General features: G+C 43.0%; 1 protein-coding gene across 1 annotated transcript in view; it reads right to left on the minus strand.

Moving 5' to 3' along the window:
* Window positions 1-2,833: 2,833 nt before the first annotated feature.
* The window catches only part of NECAB1 (N-terminal EF-hand calcium binding protein 1), a 299,035-nt gene continuing 281,830 nt past the window's right edge, over window positions 2,834-20,038 (minus strand). Inside the window, exons 11-13 of the mRNA XM_073550518.1 lie at window positions 17,362-17,439; window positions 15,153-15,244; window positions 2,834-5,301 (exon numbers count right to left, since the gene is read on the minus strand). Coding sequence (XP_073406619.1) covers window positions 5,273-5,301; window positions 15,153-15,244; window positions 17,362-17,439 — 199 coding nt within the window. The 3' untranslated portion in view covers window positions 2,834-5,272. The remainder of the gene's footprint in view (window positions 5,302-15,152; window positions 15,245-17,361; window positions 17,440-20,038) is intronic.

The raw sequence follows: 20,038 nt of genomic DNA on the forward strand, positions 1-20,038 counted from the left end.
ACACACGTGGTCAAAATTGTTGGTACCCCTTTTTTAATGGCACAAAATTCCACAATGGTCACAGAAATATCTTGAATCTGACAAAAGTAAAAAATAAAAAATCTATGTAAATGAACAAATGAAAGTCAGACATTGCTTTTCTGCCATGCTTCCACAGATTTTTTTTAAATAATAAAACTCATGAAATAGGCCTGGACAGAAATGATGGTACCCTTAACTTTAATATTTTGTTCCACAACCTTTTGGAGGCAATCATTTCAATCAAACGATTCCTGAAACTGTCAATGAGACTTCTGCACCACTTGACAGGTATTTTGGCCCACTCCTCAAGAGCAAACTGCTCCAGTTGTCTCTTATTTCAAGGTTGCCTTTTCCAGATGGCATGTTTCAGCTCTTTCCAAAGATGCTCATAGGATTTAGGTCAGGGCTCATAGAAGGCAAATTCCAGATAGTCCAGTGTTTTCCTCTTAGCCATTCTTGGATGTTTTTAATTGGGTGTTTTGGGTCATTATCCTGTTGCAAGACCCATGACCTGAGACTGAGGCCAAGGTTTCTGACACTGGGCAGCACATTTCTCTCTAGAATGCCTTCATAGTCTTGAGATTTCATTGTACCCTGCACAGATTCTAGACACCCTGTGCCAGATGCAGCAAAGCAGGCCCAGAATATAACAGAGTCTCCTCTATGTTTCACAGTAGCGACAGTGTTCTTTTCTTGATATGAATCATTTTTCCATCTGTGAACATAGAGCTGATGTGCCTTGCCAAAAAGTTCCATTTTTGTCTCATCTGTCCATAGGACATTCTCCCAGAAGCTTTGTGGCTTGTCAACTTGTAGTTTAACAAATTACAGTCAGGCTTTTTTAGGATTTTTTTTCAACAATGGTGTCCCCCTTGGTTGTCTCCCATGAAGTCCACTTTGGCTCATACAGCGACGGATGGTGCGATCTGACACTGATGTTCCTTGAGCTTGAAGTTCACCTTTACTCTGTTTAAAGGTTTTTCTGGGCTCTTTTGTTACCATTCGTATTATCCATCTCCTTGATTTGTCATCAATTTTCCTCCTGCAGCCATGTACAGGGAGGTTGGCTACAGTCCCATGGAGCTTAAATTTCTGAATAATATGTGCAATTGTAGTCACAGGAATATCAAGCTGCTTGGAGATGGTATTATAACGTTTACCTTTAACATGTTTGTCTATAATTTTCTTTCTAATCTCCTGAGACAACTCTTTCCTTCGCTTCCTCTGTTCCATGTTGAGTGGTGACATGGTGTGTATCACAAACAGCACAGCCCTCTATACAGACCACTCACTGATTCCAAGATGGTAGACACCTGTGATGCTAATTGGTGGACACACCTTGATTTAACATGTCCATTTTCTCACACTACCATCATTTCTGTCCAGGCCTATTTCATGAGTTTTATTTATTTATTTTTAATTCTGTGGAAGCATGGTTGACAAGCAATGTCTGATTATCATTTGTTCATTTTCATAGATTTTTGATTTATTACTTTTGTCTGATTCAAGTTATTTCTGTGACCATTGTGGGTTTTTGTGTCATTAAACAAGGGGTACCAACAATTCTTGACCACATGTGTATGTATAAAACTCAAAATCTGTAGTAGCCCGCTGTATACAAATCCACAGTTCTCGCCCGATTTGGGTTAAATTTGGCGTGCCCCCTCTCCACCCACAGAAGCAGAATACTGCGCACGTTAAATCTCGCTAGCGTCCCCCCGTCATGAGATTGGGGCCCCCGAAGTTAGGCCCTATACATATAATCGAGAAATGTGAAGGTGAAAGTAAAAATGCTGAGGGGAAAACAGTTGTGACTGACAGGGACGGATTATAGCGATGGTGTCAAAGAGTTGCTGCTAAAGGGTCTGCACCACCACACACAAACACCATACAAACATCACACAGACAGCACACATACACCAACCCACAAGCACAACACCACACACACACCACCCCACAAATACCACAACACCACCCAATAAATACCACATGCACACCACACACACACACACGCATGCAAACTGAATTTCCCCATGGTGGGACGATTAAAGGATTATCTTATTTCTTAAAAAACACACTCAGAAGGATGCACCCTACGCACACGGACAAACATTACTGAGCAGCAATATTGGTCAGGTGAAAAATGCCTCATAGTAAGATTGTCATTATTGCTTACTATACAGGGAGCATTCATCACTGAAGCTGCTGAGTTAAAGTGAAAGCTGAGCTCTGATTGGTTGCTATGGACAACTAGACAAGTCTGCCTGTGAGGCGGTTTTCGTTACTGAGATGTGAGCTCCTGCAGGTCCTAGTAATACTGTGTGAGGGCTGCACTGTATTTACTATTCATCCTATCACATCTCTTATCAGTGTCAGGTGAATACTAAAGGGTCATAATACTAAGGACAGTTTTTTAAAATGACGCCCAAAAAACGACTATCTATTGGGCAAGTTCATTTTTTTTATAAAAAAAAAACAGTTCAAAAAATATTTGTAATAGTTTATACTACATAATATGTATTGAATATGTATTGAATATATAAAATCAATAAAAATGTTGAAATGGGGAAAAAAAAGTTATTCACATCAATTTTACGACAAATTAGTAATATGCCAAAATAATAAAAATTTAAAGTGGAAAAAATTTTTACAGTAGCATTCTGAAAATGTCAATTTCAGGGTGACACTGAAAATGTTACTTTAGCTACCCTAACCAACAATTTAACATATTTTCTGCGAGCGAAGCCGCGGGTATTCTACTAGTTGCAAATAAATGACACAAGAATAGCGAGAGAAATGATTACAAAGCACCGAAGATGAGAAATGCTTTATTAAAATTTGCCACAAAAAGTTACCTATCTAAATTATGTGAAGGTTTACTCTTGTACGATCTAAGGTACAACTTTAAGATGAAGAATAAACTGGTCTGCAATGGTCGGTCAGTACGATGGGTAATTGTCACAATGACAGTAATGTTACGGCAGCAGATATTCAAGTAGTTAAACTTTTGATATAATAACCTATATGACGACAGTCTCACAAATGACTGATCTGGAGCCGTTTACTACTTTGGTCAGTTCTGCACCCCCCATGGCTGCTCCATTGTAGCGAGGCACAGACCTGTATAGAAGGTGATCTGTGACACATGAGTACACGCACCTTATCCAGCATACTGTCATTCTTTATATTTCATGTTATAGAGAATTTCTCCTAAAATGTGAAAATGCCCTGGAAATCCTTGTTGGGGCTTTGATTTTGTAATTGACCGTTCCTGAGTCTCTAACACTGGTAAGTGAAGCAGGGTGACGACCACACGTGGCAGCCATTGCCCCCATAGTGCCTATGGTCAAGTGTTCAGAGGACTGGTGTGTAAATCTATTAGAATGGAACACATGAGATGTTATTTTATGTGCTTCCCGTAAGTGGTAATATTACTGGCAGTAATGCACAATATCACGGTAATATAAGGCATTTTCACTGCAAGGTAATCATGAGCAAGGATTGTTAAAAAGGCTGGTTTCACATTTATCCTGCCATGTTACTGCGCATGCTTGCTCGTTCATCGGGTGAAATGATCTTTTGTGCAGCATCGGGGCTCATGCAGACGTCTGTGCGACACGACCTCCGCGTGGACCTCAATGCATGGACTAGCTGCAGGCCTCCTGACGAAAGCGTGACAGCCTTGTAGAATTATACGAATCCTGCTCGGATGTTGCACAGACGTCTGCATGAGCCTTTAAAGATTGTTCTCGGTGCCACATCATCCTGCAAACAGCCGGTGAGAACTATGGCAACCTAGGCGCCCTGAGCAATCTGGTATCGATCGCTCAATGTGCACTTTAATCTGCCTGTTCTTTCTAACAACCACTGACTGGTAAAAGCCTATCGTGGTCATATCATACGGTATCGTGACGGTGGTCGTAATGCGCTGGTGGTCGATCCATGAAACAGGAGCTTAGGACCTTTTGTAGCAATACTGATTGATTCTTAACAATCAAGCTGTAGTAGCAGTCCTAAGGAAAATCCTAAGTGGTATGAAAAAAATACGGTGGCCTGCAGCTCTCATTCCAAAAAAACTGTAGAGCTGAGAAGTAGTAACAATCACCGGAACCAGAGCCCTGTGTACCTCTTACTACCCGCGGCATCCCCGCCACCTGTAAGGCTATGTTCCCACGAGAAATTTTTTAAGCTGTTTATTTTTGAAAAAAAAATGCAAGTAAAATGTTTGACTTAATGTGCAGAAATGGTGCAAAAAATCTGCAATATCAGAAACTCACCTAAAGCTCATCTTGGGAACATAGCCTAATTTGTAAGTCCAGAGCAATGTTATGCATGCTTTGCACTGCAATAATGACATTTCACAAGGTATCAGGTAAGAGAAGGTTTGCAGGACTCTGGTCCAGTGGCCACGGAGCACCAACATGGCTACTGGACCACGGTCCTGTGACTCTACTAAAGAGTGTACTGTACCTTTAGGCTGCATTCACACATACGTTGTACATTAGTGTGTGCAGTCTATTTTTTTCTTGAACATCACACGGTCTGCATGTGTTATGTTCACATTTTATATTACTTGCTCTGTTTTCTATCCATATATTGTCCAGTACATGGGATATTGACAATCCCATCTACTTGTACTGTAGATTTGTCAAGCAGAATGCACACACTACCTGAACCCAGACTTACAGTTAAGTCTCACCCTATCTCTATTGTCCAGATTCATCAAGACCCTCGATCTTCACCCCGGTCTTGATGATTGGGCGGGGTAGAGGGCACACCTCTTAATGAATCTGGAGTATCTAATGAGTGGTGTGCGCCTCACCACAAGTCTTACTCCAGTCCCTGCTGGAGTAAGATTTCCAGTGCAGCGAATTCCACCTTTTGTCATGAATTTAACAAGCGGCAGTCGCCATGCCCCATCCCGCCGTAGATTTGCCCACTTTGTCGGAGCTTGGTGAAAATGACTTGCAAACACCAAATGTCGCAAAATTTGTGCTCTGCTTTCAGTTGCAGTTTTCCTACTTCCCAAAACTTTTTACACCATGTTTCTAGGTTGTTTCTGGAAGTGAGAAAAGCAACACCTGATACTTTAAGCAGATCCAACCAATGCAGAACTAATCCACATTTCTGTATGTAACATATGTAAATTGTCTAAACAATACAGAGGGGGAGATACAATAGCACAGGTTTCTTTATATATGATGTCAGGGTATGTCCTCCTCACCGCTCATCTGTGGGACAATGCGCACCTCTAATTATTATTGAGGACCCACCAAGAAGCTGTAAAGAAGGAGAGACAAAAAAAAACAGGTTACAAACAAACTTCCCTCAAAACAAGAGTCATAAGCGTAGGTTGTCTCAATATGACCGGACATGACAGATGGTCCTGACAAAATAGTCTTTTTTTTTTTTTACAGTGGAATTAAAAAATAAGGTAAAAAAAAATATTATAAATATTGTGAAAAAAAATTCTAAACATTAAGGGTATGTTTCCACGGTCAGGAAACGCTGCGGTTTTGACGCTGCATACAGCCGCAGCGTCAAGCCCGAAGCGTCCAGATGTTACAGCATAGTGGAGGGGATTTCATGACATCCCATCTCCACTATGCGTTAAAAGACGCAGGTGGCAGACCCGCGTAAACTGACGTGCGGCGCATCTTTTCAGAACGCAGCATGTCTGTTTACAATGTCAATTCTTTCTGCAGATTTGAAACCGCAGCAAATCCATGCAGAAAATTCTGCACAGCGTTTTCCAATTTACCATTAAAAACAATGGTACTGTACAACGCAGCTAAATCTGCTGCGGACCCGCAGGGCCAGAAACGCTGCAGATCTGCAGCAAAATCCGCATCGTGTGCACATAGCCTAACTGCGTAAACACAGTTTACTATGCATGTCTACTAATTTAAATAAAGTTCTTACCTGTCCCGCCGCCGTAAGTCCGCGTCCACTGCAGTTCTCGCGATAACTTGGCTTATCGCGAGAACTGCCGTGTACTTGACCGGGGGGTTATCTCCGGTCACGTACACAGTGTAGATGATTGCCGGAAATCTCCGGTGGTCATCTACAAGCTCTTCTATATCCGGATGTCATGCATCCAGATGTGGCAGAGCTGGACTCGTCGTGGGACACTCGTATAATGGACTACGTCAGACAGGGAGTATATGGTTGGTTTGTTATTTTATTTTTTTTTTTCAGGTGATCGATGGCTTCGCTTGGATTTGGGCATATAATAAAAATATGGAAAACTGTGTTGTGTTTTATTTCATTAAAATACTTTTTTCTGGCTCTGCCTTTTTTAACCCTTTAACTACTGGATTAATAATGGATAAGTGTCTTATTGACGCCTCTCCATTATTAACTGGGCTTAATGCCACCTTACAATCAAAGGTGACATTAACCCCTTATTATCCCATATGCCACCCCTACACGGGAGTGGAATGAGAGAGGCTAAGTGCCGGAATTGGCACATCATATAGATGCGCCATTTCTGGGGCGGCTGCGGGCTGGTGTTTGCAGCCAGGGGCGGTCCAATACCCATGGCCCCTTCCTAGGCTATGAATTTCAGCCCGCAGCTGTCTGCATAGCCTTTCTGGCTATTATAGGGGGACTCCACGTCCTTTTTTTTTTTGGTCCCCCTATTTTAATAGCCACAAAAGGCTATGCAGACAGCTGCGGGCTGATATTCATAGCCTGGGAAGATCCATGGGTATTACACCCTTCCCAGGCTAAAAATATTGGCCCCCGGCCATCGGCTTTCCCACTCTGATGCAGAAAATTGTGCAGGATCCCACGTCATTTTTTTTTTTTTGGGGGGGCACCCTATTTTAATAGCCAGATATATCTGTAGATAGATATATCTATAGATATATACAGTCATATGTAAAAGTTTGGGCACCCCTATTAATGTTAACCTTTTTTCTTTATAACAATTTTGGTTTTTGCAACAGCTATTTCAGTTTCATATATCTAATAACTGATGGACTCAGTTATATTTCTGGATTCAAATGAGGTTTATTGTACTAACAGAAAATGTGCAATCTGAATTTAAACAAAATTTGACCGGTGCAAAAGTATGGGCACCCTTATCATTTTCTTGATTTGAACACTCCTAACTACTTTTTACTGACTTCCTGAAGCACTAAATTGTTTTTGTAACCTCATTGAGCTTTGAACTTCGTAGCCAGGTATATCAAATCATGAGAAAAGGTATTTAAAGTGGCCACTTGCAAGTAGTTCTCCTATTTGATTCTCCTATAAAGAGTGGCATCATGGGCTCCTCAAATCAACTCTCAAATGATCTGAAAACAAAGATTATTCAACATAGCTTTTCAGGGGAAGGATACAAAAAGTTGTCTCAGAGATTTAACCTGTCAGTTTCCACTGTGAGGAACATAGTAAGGAAATGGAAGAACACAGGTACAGTTCTTGTTAAGCCCAGAAGTGGCAGGCCAAGAAAAATATCAGAAAGGCAGAGAAGAAGAATGCTGAGAACAGTCAAGGACAATCCACAGACCACCTCCAAAGACCTGCAGCATCATCTTGCTGCAGATGGTGTCACTGTGCATCGGTCAACAATACAGCGCATGCATAACGCCTTTTTGTATGACCAAACAACTCAATCTTTGTTTCATCAGTCCACAGGACCTTCTTCCAAAATGTAACTGGCTTGTCCAAATGTGCTTTTGCATACCTCAGGCGACTCTGTTTGTGGTGTGCTTGCAGAAACGGCTTCTTTCGCATCACTCTCCCATACAGCTTCTCCTTGTGCAAAGTGCGCTGTATTGTTGACCGATGCACAGTGACACCATCTGCAGCAAGATGATGCTGCAGGTCTTTGGAGGTGGTCTGTGGATTGTCCTTGACTGTTCTCACCATTCTTCTCTGCCTTTCTGATATTTTTCTTGGCCTGCCACTTCTGGGCTTAACAAGAACTGTACCTGTGTTCTTCCATTTCCTTATTATGTTCCTCACAGTGGAAACTGACAGGTTAAATCTCTGAGACAACTTTTTGTATCCTTCCCCTGAAAAGCTATGTTGAATAATCTTTGTTTTCAGATCATTTGAGAGTTGTTTTGAGGAGCCCATGATGCCACTCTTCATAGGAGAATCTAATAGGAGAACTACTTGCAAGTGGCCACCTTAAATACCTTTTCTCATGATTTGATACACCTGGCTATGAAGTTCAAAGCTCAATGAGGTTACAAAACCAATTTAGTGCTTCAGGAAGTCAGTAAAAAGTAGTTAGGAGTGTTCAAATCAAGAAAATGATAAGGGTGCCCATACTTTTGCACCGGTCAAATTTTGTTTAAATGCAGATTGCACATTTTCTGTTAGTACAATAAACCTCATTTGAATCCAGAAATATAACTGAGTCCATCAGTTATTAGATATATGAAACTGAAATAGCTGTTGCAAAAACCAAAATTGTTATAAAGAAAAAAGGTTAACATTAATAGGGGTGCCCAAACTTTTACATATGACTGTATATATATATATGTGTGTGTGTGTGTATATATGTGTGTGTGTGTATGTATGTATGTATGTGTATATATATATATATATATATATATATATACACTCACTGGCCACTTTATTAGGTACACCATGCTAGTAACGGGTTGGACCCCCTTTTGCCTTCAGAACTGCCTCAATTCTTCGTGGCAGAGATTCAACAAGGTGCTGGAAGCATTCCTCAGAGATTTTGGACCATATTGACATGATGGCATCACACAGTTGGCGCAGATTTGTCGGCTGCACATCCCTGATGCGAATCTCCCGTTCCACCACATCCCAAAGATGCTCTATTGGATTGAGATCTGGTGACTGAGGAGGCCATTTGAGTACAGTGAACTCATTGTCATGTTCAAGAAACCAATCTGAGATGATTCGAGCTTTATGACATGGCGCATTATCCTGCTGAAAGTAGCCATCAGATGTTGGGTACATTGTGGTCATAAAGGGATGGACATGGTCAGCAACAATACTCAGGTAGGCTGTGGCGTTGCAACGATGCTCAATTGGTACCAAGGGGCCCAAAGAGTGCCCAGAAAAAATTCCCCACACCATGACACCACCACCACCAGCCTGAACCGTTGATACAAGGCAGGATGGATCCATGCTTTCATGTTGTTTACGCCAAATTCTGACCCTACCATCCGAATGTCGCAGCAGAAATCGAGACTCATCAGACCAGGCAACGTTTTTCCAATCTTCTACTGTCCAATTTCGATGAGCTTGTGCAAATTGTAGCCTCAGTTTCCTGTTCTTAGCTGAGAGGAGTGGTACCCGGTGTGGTCTTCTGCTGCTGTAGCCCATCTGCCTCAAAGTTCGACGCACTGTGCGTTCAGAGATGCTCTTCTGCCTACCTTGGTTGTAACGGGTGGCAATTTGAGTCACTGTTGCCTTTCTATCAGCTCGAACCAGTCTGCCCATTCTCCTCTGGCATCAACAAGGCATTTCCGGCCACAGAACTGCCGCTCACTGGATTTTTTTTCTTTTTCGGACCATTCTCTGTAAACCCTAGAGATGGTTGTGCGTGAAAATCCCAGTAGATCAGCAGTTTCTGAAATACTCAGACCAGCCCTTCTGGCACCAACAATCATGCCACGTTCAAAGGCACTCTAATCACCTTTCTTCCCCATACTGATGCTCGGTTTGAACTGCAGGAGATTGTCTTGACCATGTCTACATGCCTAAATGCACTGAGTTGCCGCCATGTGATTGGCAGATTAGAAATTAAGTCTTAACACACAGTTGGACAGGTGTACCTAATAAAGTGGCCAGTGAGTGTATACTAGATGGTGGCCTGATTCTATCGCATCGGGTATCCTAGAGTCTCTGTTAAAATAAAAAATTGTGATATACTCACCTCCCGACGGCCCCCGGACTCTTTCTCTCCTCTCACCACGCTCCCGATCCCAGTAATGCTTTGCGCGAAACACCGCTGATGACGTCATGCTCTCGCGAGAGTGACGTCATCTCCAGCCCTTCTCGCTAAGCATTACTGGGACTGGAAGAGCGTGGTGAGAGGCGGGACAGAGTCCAGGGGCTGTCGGAAGGTGAGTATATAACTATTTTTATCAGAGACTCTAGAATACCCGATGCAATAGAATCGGGCCACCATCTAGTGTATTATACTCCTGTTACACCCGGAGCTGCAGTCACTGTTCTGCTTTTACCTAATGCTTTGTAGTCCAGTTACACCCAGAGCTGCAGTCACTGTTCTGCTCTTACCTAATATATTATACTCCTGTTACAGCCAGAGCTGCAGTCAATGTTCTGCTCTTACCTAATGTATTATACTCCTGTTACACCCAGAGCTGCAGTCACTGTTCTGCTGTTACCTAATGTATTGTATACTCCAGTTACACCCAGAGCTGCAGTCACCATTCTGCTCTTACCTAATGTATTATACTCCTGTTACAGCCAGAGCTGCAGTCACTGTTCAGATCTTACCTAATGTATTATACTCCTGTTACACGCAGAGCTGCTGTCACTGTTCAGATCTTACCTAATGTATTGTACTCCAGTTACACCCAGAGCTGCAGTCACTGTTCTTCTGTTAATGTATTGTACTCCAGAATATGTACAGGACTGTGCGTGTGTAATGAGCAGTGATGCCTTTAACGGCTGTAATATGCCTGTACAATAAGCGATGCGGCCGTGTTGCCGCGAAGACTAATCAACTGTCACTGATTGGTCGCGGCCTAACTGCCGTGACCGATCAGCGAGGCGGGATTTCCATTACAGACAGACAGAATTAGACAATTATATAGTAGACTAGCTGAAGAGCACGGCGCTGCCCGGGCATAGTAACTAACTGTGGTTAGTTATAACAAATTATAATTATCCTCCATCCCATAGTCCCGTGCCCATATACCCATCACACATCCTCCATCCCGTAGTCCCATGCCCATATACCCATCACACATCCTCCGTCACATGCCCATACACCCATCATACATATCCTCCATCCCATAGTAGAGTGCCCATATACCCATCACACATACCCTCCATCCCATAGTCCAGTGCCCATATACCCATCACACATCCTCCAACCCATAGTCCCGTGCCCATAAAACTCACTACCACTTGAAAACAATTACCATGGAGTGCTGCCTTTATTTGGAGTGAATATATATATATATAGATAGATATATCTATGTATCCATATATCTATCTATAGATCTATTTATGTGTGTAATGGTCAGGGCCGGCATTAGGGGCAGGCAGACCAGGCATCTGCCTAGGGACCCTGCTACCCCAGGGGCCCCCAGCTAGCGGCACATCATGGGGCCCCTGTGAGGCAGGGGGGCCCGCCTGCCCCTGATGCTGACTCCCCCGCCGCCATCTGCCCCCCCAGCGCCGACTTCCCCGCCTCCACAGCAATGATGGAGGAGACAGCGTCAGCTGACGCTCCCTCTCCCATCATTCCCCGCTCTGCCTCTGACACAGCGGATGCTCTCACTGTGTGCAAGGCAGAGCAGGAGACAGGCTGGAGCGAGTGTTTGTTTTTTTTTTTTAAATATATCGCTGTGTGTGTTGGACTGTAGGGCCACTCTCAGGGGGATGCTATGTGCGGCAGGGCTGTATATACCATGTGGTGCTGGACTTGTATATACCATGTGGGGCTAGGCTGTATATACCATGTGGGGCTAGGCTGTATATACCATGTGGGGCTGGGCTGTATATACCATGTGGGGCTGGGCACTATATACTATGGTGCTGGGCTGTATACCATGGTGGTGCTGGGCTATATACCATGGTGCTGGGCTGTATACCATGTGGGGCTGGGCTATATGCTATGCGACTGTGTTATATACCATGGGGGGTACATTTTACATTATATTCTATGGGGGAGGCTGTTATATAATATGGGGGGCTGCATTATATTCTGTGGGGAGGTGGGCTGTTTTATTTTCCATTTGGGGCTACATTATATTCTATGGGGGGCTGTATTATATTTATTATATTCTGTGGGGGGTGATTGCATCATACTTGAGGGGGCTACATTATACTATATGAGGGGGCTACATTGTATTCTATGGGGGGCTGCATTATATTGTATGGGGGCTTCATTATATTTTATGGGGCTGCATTATACTTTATGAGGAGGGCGCTACATTGTATTATATGGAGGGGCTACATTATACTATATAAGGGGCTGCATTATACTATATGAGGGGGGCTGCATTATATTCTATGGGGGGTTACATTATATTCTGTGGAGTGGCTGCATTATACTCTGGGGTAGCTGCATTATGCTCCAAGGGGTGGCTGCATTATACTATAAGAGGGGGCTGCATTATATTCTATGGGGGGTTACATTATATTGTATGGCAAGGCTGCATTATACTCTGTGGGGTGGCTGCATTATGCTCTATGGGGTGGCTGCATTATACTATATGTGGGCTGCATTATACTGTATCGAGGACTATGGGGAATACATTATATGAAGAACTATTGGGTGCATTATACTATGGGAAGTGAATTGTACTACATGGATGACTATGGTGGTGCATTATACTATATGGAGCACTGAGGAGTGTATTATACTATATGGAGGACTATGGGGCACATTATATTATATGGAGGACTATGAGGTGTAAACTGTAGATGTGCTGCTGATAACATGATACTGTATGGTGATCTGTTAGTGATCCATTATTCATCGTTCTGTCTCCATCATTCTTTCTCAGATGGTGGAAAGAGGCCGGGAAACAAGTGTTGAATGATTTCAATATTGTAGATCACACTCATTTAGTGGCCTGAACTCAGCACATGTAACTACAACTGAAATGCTTCTTTGTGATGTGCAATATGTTAGCATTTGGGGCCTCATTTTAAACTTTGCCTAGGGCCCCACTTTGCCTGAAACCGGCCCTGGTAATGGTATGTGGGTTGGACAAATGTTAAAGAGGAGGTTGGACCAGAAATTACATCACAAATCTTTTTTTTGTTAAATAATATATATTATTTAGCTTACAAAAAACGCATACAAATCAGCATGAAAAAACGCATCAAAACCACAGGTGACCTGCCAGTGACCTCAGATGCAGATTTGGTGCAGATTTTACCTGCGTCTAATCCTGACTGTGGAAACATACCCTAAGAGCACATGTGAATTAAACCGTTTTGTTTTGAAACCTTTAAGTAGATCTGGTCAAAGCATTTTTATTTAGAAGTAACATAATTAGCTGAATAAAGTCAGTGCCATGTGCAGTCAGCGTCACATCATGTCCATATAAATTCTCCTGTTCTGAAAGGTCCCGGAGTCTGTAACACCACTAAGCAAGCAACGTGAAGACCAAGAAGTCCTCCAGAGGTCACAGACAAAGTTGTGGAGAAAGATAGATCATGGTTGGGTAATAAAATATTCCAAGCTTTGAACATCCCTTGGAGCACCGTGAAATCCAATATAACAAATTGGAAACAGTATGGTACAACTATCACCTGACAAAGGGCGACCACCCAACAAAACTCCCAGACGGGAAGGAAGGCATTAATCTAGGATTCATCAAAGACACCAAAAACACTGAAGGAATTCAAAGGACCCAGAGTTAAGATGGAAGTGTCTGTCCAAAGGACCACTATACACTCTACAGAGAAGAGTGGACAGAGATAAAACATTGTTTAAAGAAAATCAGAAGAAAACATTTGGAATTTGTCATACGGCACATGGCAGACTCTCCAAATACATGGATGAAGGCTCTCTGGTAAGAAGAAGCTAAAATTGAACTGTTTGACCATCACAGGAAATGTCTGTGGCTCAAACCCAATATTCTCCATCACCCAAAGAACACCATTCCCACAGTGAAGCGTGTAGAGACATACCAAATATAATCGTGTATAAGCCGAGTTTTCAGCACATTTTTTGTGCTGAAAATGCCCCTCCTTGACTTATACACGAGTCAATGTCCCAGAAGACGGCAGGAGAGGCGGAGCAGCGGGTCACAGGAGACAGGAGCTGGCTGCTGCGGTTAAAGCCTGTGCCCGCTGCTAAAGAGAAATTAATATTCACTGCACTGTCAATGAATATTCATTTCTCTTATAGCGAGCACAGTTACAGTCGCAGCGGCCGGGCTATCGTGGGTGACCGCTCATTAAGGTAATGAATATTCACATCTCTCCACTCCCATAGATGTGGAGAGAGGTGAATATTCATTCCCTTAATGAGCAGAGACACGTGATCGCCCGGCCACAGGAGCTGCTGGCACCGGAACAAGATGCAGTGAGGGAGCGCAGGGAAGGTAAGTAGGATGTTTTTATGCTTTTCTCATGGGGGTCATGCATACAAGGATAGGAATGAGGAACCATGCATACCAGGATAGGGATGATGAGTCATGCATACAAGGATAGGAATGAGGAACCATGCATACCAGGATAGGGATGAGGAGCCATGCATACCAGGATAGGTATACCAGGATGCTAATACTTGAGTCAATAAGTTTTCCCAGTTTTTCGTGGCAAAATTAGGTGCCTCTGCTTACATTTGGGTTGGCTTATATGCGAGTATATACAATACCTCAGTAAGTTAATATCTGTATTTCATAAAGTTTGCCCTGCAGTACACATTATTAACTTTCGGGGGTTGAATAGTTATGCACAATAAAGGTCTCTGTGTTTCATTGTGTCACCGTAAAGAAATACTCTGCACCTTCGAAGAAGTAGGCATGATGTGTAGTTAAAAAGGTAAATAAAAAAAAAATCCCCCAAAATGCATTTTAATTTGAGGGTGTAATGCTACAAAATAGGAAAATACCAAGGGGTGAAAACTTGTGTTATACTCATGCCTGTGATGATAATGAAAAGTAATCTCTACCTAATAGAAAATAATTCATTTTTATAAATCACAAAGAAAAGTTTTCATAGTTTTGTAAATAATAATATGGAAAATGCCAAAATCTACTTTTTTTTTCAAAGTTTAACATAATATTGTGATGTGCAGAACGTAGCTTCCTGACCACACAATCCATCTAATGGAGGTAAGAAAACTTTATAGAGAATTTCAGTAGGGTTTCGAGTAAAATGAAGGACACTGGTCTCCGCTATGAGTCAGGTGGTCTCGAGGGAGTGGGGTTGCGGTAGCGCTCGCCGTCTACGAATGCAGTGATGATAATTATACCTACCGGGTACCAGCATCGTTGTTATCAGTTCTGGGGTTTCCAGGAAATCAACATTGCTCCTCTGAAATGTCTTGCTGTAATTGGCTTGGAGGTGGCTGTGTAAAGATAAAACTCTTATTATAGGCACTTTAGCTCCCTAATCTACATTATGTTTGAGTTGTAAGGGACCTCCTGGGTAATCATGTCCAACCCCCTGCTCAATGATTCACTAAACCATCTCAGACAGATGTGTCACGGGGCAGTAGTTGGAAAACAGGGGACGAGGAACCTGGGCCCCTGAACTGCCCCTCAGACTAAGGGGGTGCCCTGACTTTCCTTAACTTGGGGGTACACTTAATGGTAGTGAGGCCCAAGTCTCAGAGGGTCACCAGGTTACCAACCTTGATCTGCAGCACCAGGTGGCCTTAAAAAAGGGAAGTGGGAGTAGTCACCAACTGCTGACTGACTAAACATGTAGTAACACCAGCAGCCACCAGGGGGGGGGGAAACCCAGCAGCCGACCAACTACAGTTGTAGTAACCCCAGCGGCCACCGGGGGCAAAAACCCATATTAACCTCTGTGGGCCAGAAAGGAAAAAGGTTTATATAAGAGAGTCCAGACTCTGATACAGATCCAAAAATGGATCGTGACAGATGTCTGTCCAGCCTATGTTTGAAGATTTTGTTGATCACATTAAAGGGAACAGTGAACAGATTTTAACATGTAGAAGTGTTGAGCCTCTCACCTAGCCAAATTAGTTCTTATGCTTTGCACTGATGAGAGGTCAATACCCCGAAACACCATGTCTGCAAATTGAGATTCTGATTTGGCTTTTATCCTAAGTCATATTGGAAGACTTGTGAAAGGGTCTATAGTGACTGGTAAGATTGCTGCTTCCAACAGGTGGCGCTATAGAGTTCAAGTCCTCTTCCTCTCTGAAGAGGTAATTTACATATTAAATGGCCCTGAATAAAAATTATAACATTTTTGTAGAGATCTGACTTGTCAGTCACAATAAATCTAGTGTAGCAGCCATATGCGAATCAAGCTGTAAGTGCACTGGGGGTGTGCCACTTTAATTTTCTTAAAGTGCATTGACACTTCCCCCCGTGCACATCCTGACTGATTTCCATGTGTTTTCTAGATTTCTAACAACTGGCACATGGGATCTCTACAAAAAAAATGGCAGTTTCATTGTGTACAAGTAAACCATTACTACCAGATGTGAATACAAGCAGATAGATTCTAATGCAGATTTCGCTATGGTATTTCCACCGAGGGACGTCTGTAACAGTAATGCATGTGTGAACAAACCATATAACCTGAGGCATACTGTAAGCCAATGAAAATCGCTTGGCATACTGTAAGCCAGTGAAAATCGCTTGTGTTGCTTAGGCCTGTTTCACACATCCGTTTTTGTCCATCAGTCAAAATCCGCCGTTTTGCAAAAAAAACGGATCTGCCATTTTTCTTGGCGGATCCGTTTTTTTTCCCATTGAGTTGCATTACCGGCGGATCTTGACGGATGGCCATCCTTTGGATCCGTTTTTTTTGCGGATCCGCCGAAATTTTGACGTCCGCCGACATGCCCGAACGGACCATGCAACGTTCTTTTGGGCGGCAGGATCCGCACTTCTCACTGCGCATGCCCGAAAGACTTCACTCAGCCGGAAATTTAACCCTAAACTCTGTTTTGGCGGCTGAAAAATTTCTCTCCCCCAGAGGCAGCGGTTCCTTTAAAATTCTGCTTTTGACGGTCCGGTGCCAAACGTTGTGGTCAGTACAGGAACGGATCCGCTATCCGCCATTTTAGCGGATTTTGACTGACCAAAAAAACTGATGTGTGAAACAGGCCTTAGGCTTAAAATTACCGCTACACTTTAGTGCTAGATATGGGTGGATCAATTCTTGAACCTCCAGTCCATCATACAGGTTCATAGTCTCCTGAGTGTTGGGCTGGAGGCTTGTGAATCTTATAACTTCTGGGATCTCCAGCGCGGCTTTTGATCAGCGGAGTTGGAGCTACGTCGTGTGTACACTGCACCATAATGGCATCACAACAGTCGGGCTAATCAAAAGCAAGTGCTGGGAATTTCGAAAAGCTAAGAGATATGGAAGCCTCTTGTCCAGCAGTCAGAGACTACTGATCAGCCGATAGACAGGACTTTCGCCAACCGATCCACCCCTCTGTGATTAACATGTCATACATCATACATATCTTGCTTCACTTACTTCTTCCATGCGTTACTGCTTTCCCAAAATTCATAGATGATAAAACGAGACTCGTTGGAAAGTCTCTGAATGGAAACACTGTGGAAGGTAAGATAGAAAAGGATGTTTAGTCCTGTATAACTGGATGTCTCTCATGCAGATCAGTAGTTTATGACTGCTTCCCGTGTAAGTACTCTGACATACAGAAGTGGAACGCATTAACTGACCACCGGCCCTTGCCTATACTTCGTAGGGACATAGCGTTTACGGCTGGGTTCACATGGGTAATTGTGCAGCGTGGGGAACACTGCATGTAATTTACTGCAGATGTCTGGAGAATTTTTATTTCAGAAACTTTTTTTTTTTTTTTAAGAATAACCATCTTTAGAAACTGTGTGGCTAACAGACACTACGCAAGACAGTTCATGGTGCAGCACATCCGGTTTTGCCAGTTTACAAGGAACTGCACCATTTATTAACCCTGACAGATATTAAAGTCATTAAAATTGGTGGAAGCTTCAAAGTCATAGTGAAATTTCTATGCCTGGAGTAGCGCTGGATTCGCTTTTCTTTTGCCAGCTCTAGTTAATGATTTCTGTCATATGGATTGATTGACGTCTAGATCAGTATTTTGCTGCCAGGGGCTCTGAAACCATCAGTTTTCACAAGATGGCACAATTTATTGGGTAAATTGCCCATGGGAGGCCACTGTAGATAGTAATGCTATGAGGGCTTACTATGGCTGTAATTTTATTGAGGGCCCTGTGGCTATCAATGTTATGAGGGGTTCCTCTGGTTGTAATTTTATGGCGGGCCCTGTGGCTATCAATGTTATGTTGGGTTCCTCTGGTTGTAATTTTATGGAGGGCCCTGTGGCTATCAATGTTATGAGGGCTTACTATGGCTGTAATTTTATTGAGGGCCCTGTGGCTATCAATGTTATGAGGGGTTCCTCTGGTTGTAATTTTATGGCGGACCCTGTGGCTATCAATGTTATGAGGGGATCGTATGGTTGTAATTTTATGGAGGGCCCTGTGGCTATCAATGTTATGAGGGGGTCCTATGGTTGTAATTTTATGGAGGGCCCTGTGGCTATCAATGTAATGAGGGGATCCTCTGGTTGTAATTTTATGGAGGGCCCTGTGGCTATCAATGTTATGAGGGGATCGTATGGTTGTAATTTTATGGAGGGCCCTGTGGCTATCAATGTTATGAGGGGGTCCTATGGTTGTAATTTTATGGAGGACCCTGTGGCTATCAATGTTATGAGGGGATCGTATGGTTGTAATTTTATGGAGGACCCTGTAGCTATCAATGCTATGAGGGGTTCCTATGGTTGTAATTTTATGGAGGGCCCTGTGGCTATCAATGTTATGAGGGGGTCCTATGGTTGTAATTTTATGGAGGGCCCTGTGGCTATCAATGTAATGAGGGTATCCTCTGGTTGTAATTTTATGGAGGGCCCTGTGGCTATCAATGTTATGAGGGGATCCTCTGGTTGTAATTTTATGGAGGGCCCTGTAGCTATCAATGTTATGAGGGCTTACTATGGTTGTAATTTTATGGAGGGCCCTGTAGCTGTCAATGTTATGAGGGGTTCCTCTGGTTGCAATTTTATGAAGGGCTCTGTCGCTATCAATGTTATGAGGGGTTTCTATGGTTGTAATTTTATGGAGGTCTCTGTAGCTATCAATTTTAGAGGGGTTCCTATGGTTGTAATTTTATGGAGGACTATGTATCTATCAATGTTATGAGGGGTTTCTATGGTGCAATTTTATGGAGGACTCTGTCTATCAATGTTATGAGGGGATCCTATGGTTGCAATTTTATGGAGGGCCTTGTAGCTATCAGTGTTATGAGGGGATCCTATGGTTGTAATTTTATAGAGGACTCTGTGTCTATCAATGTTATGAGGGGTTTCTATGGTTGCAATTTTATGGAGGACTCTGTCTATCAATGTTATGAGGGGATCCTATGGTTGTAATTTTATGGAGGGCCCTGTAGCTATCAGTGTTATGAGGGGATCCTATGGTTGTAATTTTATGGAGGGCCCTGTAGCTATCAGTGTTATGAGGGGATCCTATGGTTGTAATTTTATGGAGGACCCTGTAGCTATCAATGCTATGAGGGGATCCTATGGTTGTAATTTTATGGAGGGCCCTGTAGCTATCAATGTTATGAGGGGTTCCTGTGGTTGTAATTTTATGGAGGGCCCTGTAGCTATCAATGTTATGAGGGGATCCTATGGTTGTAATTTTATGGAGGGCCCTGTAGCTATCAATGTTATGAGGGGTTCCTGTGGTTGTAATTTTATGGCGGGCCCTGTGGCTATCAATTTTATGAGGGGTTCCTGTGGTTGTAATTTTATGGAGGGCCCTGTAGCTATCAATGTTATGAGGGGTTCCTGTGGTTGTAATTTTATGGAGGGCCCTGTGGCTATCAATGTTATGAGGGGTTCCTGTGGTTGTAATTTTATGGAGGGCCCTGTGGCTATCAATGTTATGAGGGGTTCCTGTGGTTGTAATTTTATGGAGGGCCCTGTGGCTATCAATTTTATGAGGGGTTCCTCTGGTTGTAATTTTATGGAGGGCCTTATAGCTATCCTTGATTTTGAAAAGTACCCTGGTTGTCCCACAGTTTATGTGGTGTCAGCATAGATGCAGCTTTTCATGGTGTTGCCACTTTATCTTACTGGTAT

The sequence above is a fragment of the Dendrobates tinctorius genome, unplaced genomic scaffold, assembly GCF_039654945.1.
Source record: "Dendrobates tinctorius isolate UK_male_01 unplaced genomic scaffold, ASM3965494v1 ptg000165l, whole genome shotgun sequence".
In the NCBI taxonomy this organism is placed as follows: Eukaryota; Metazoa; Chordata; class Amphibia; order Anura; family Dendrobatidae; genus Dendrobates; species Dendrobates tinctorius.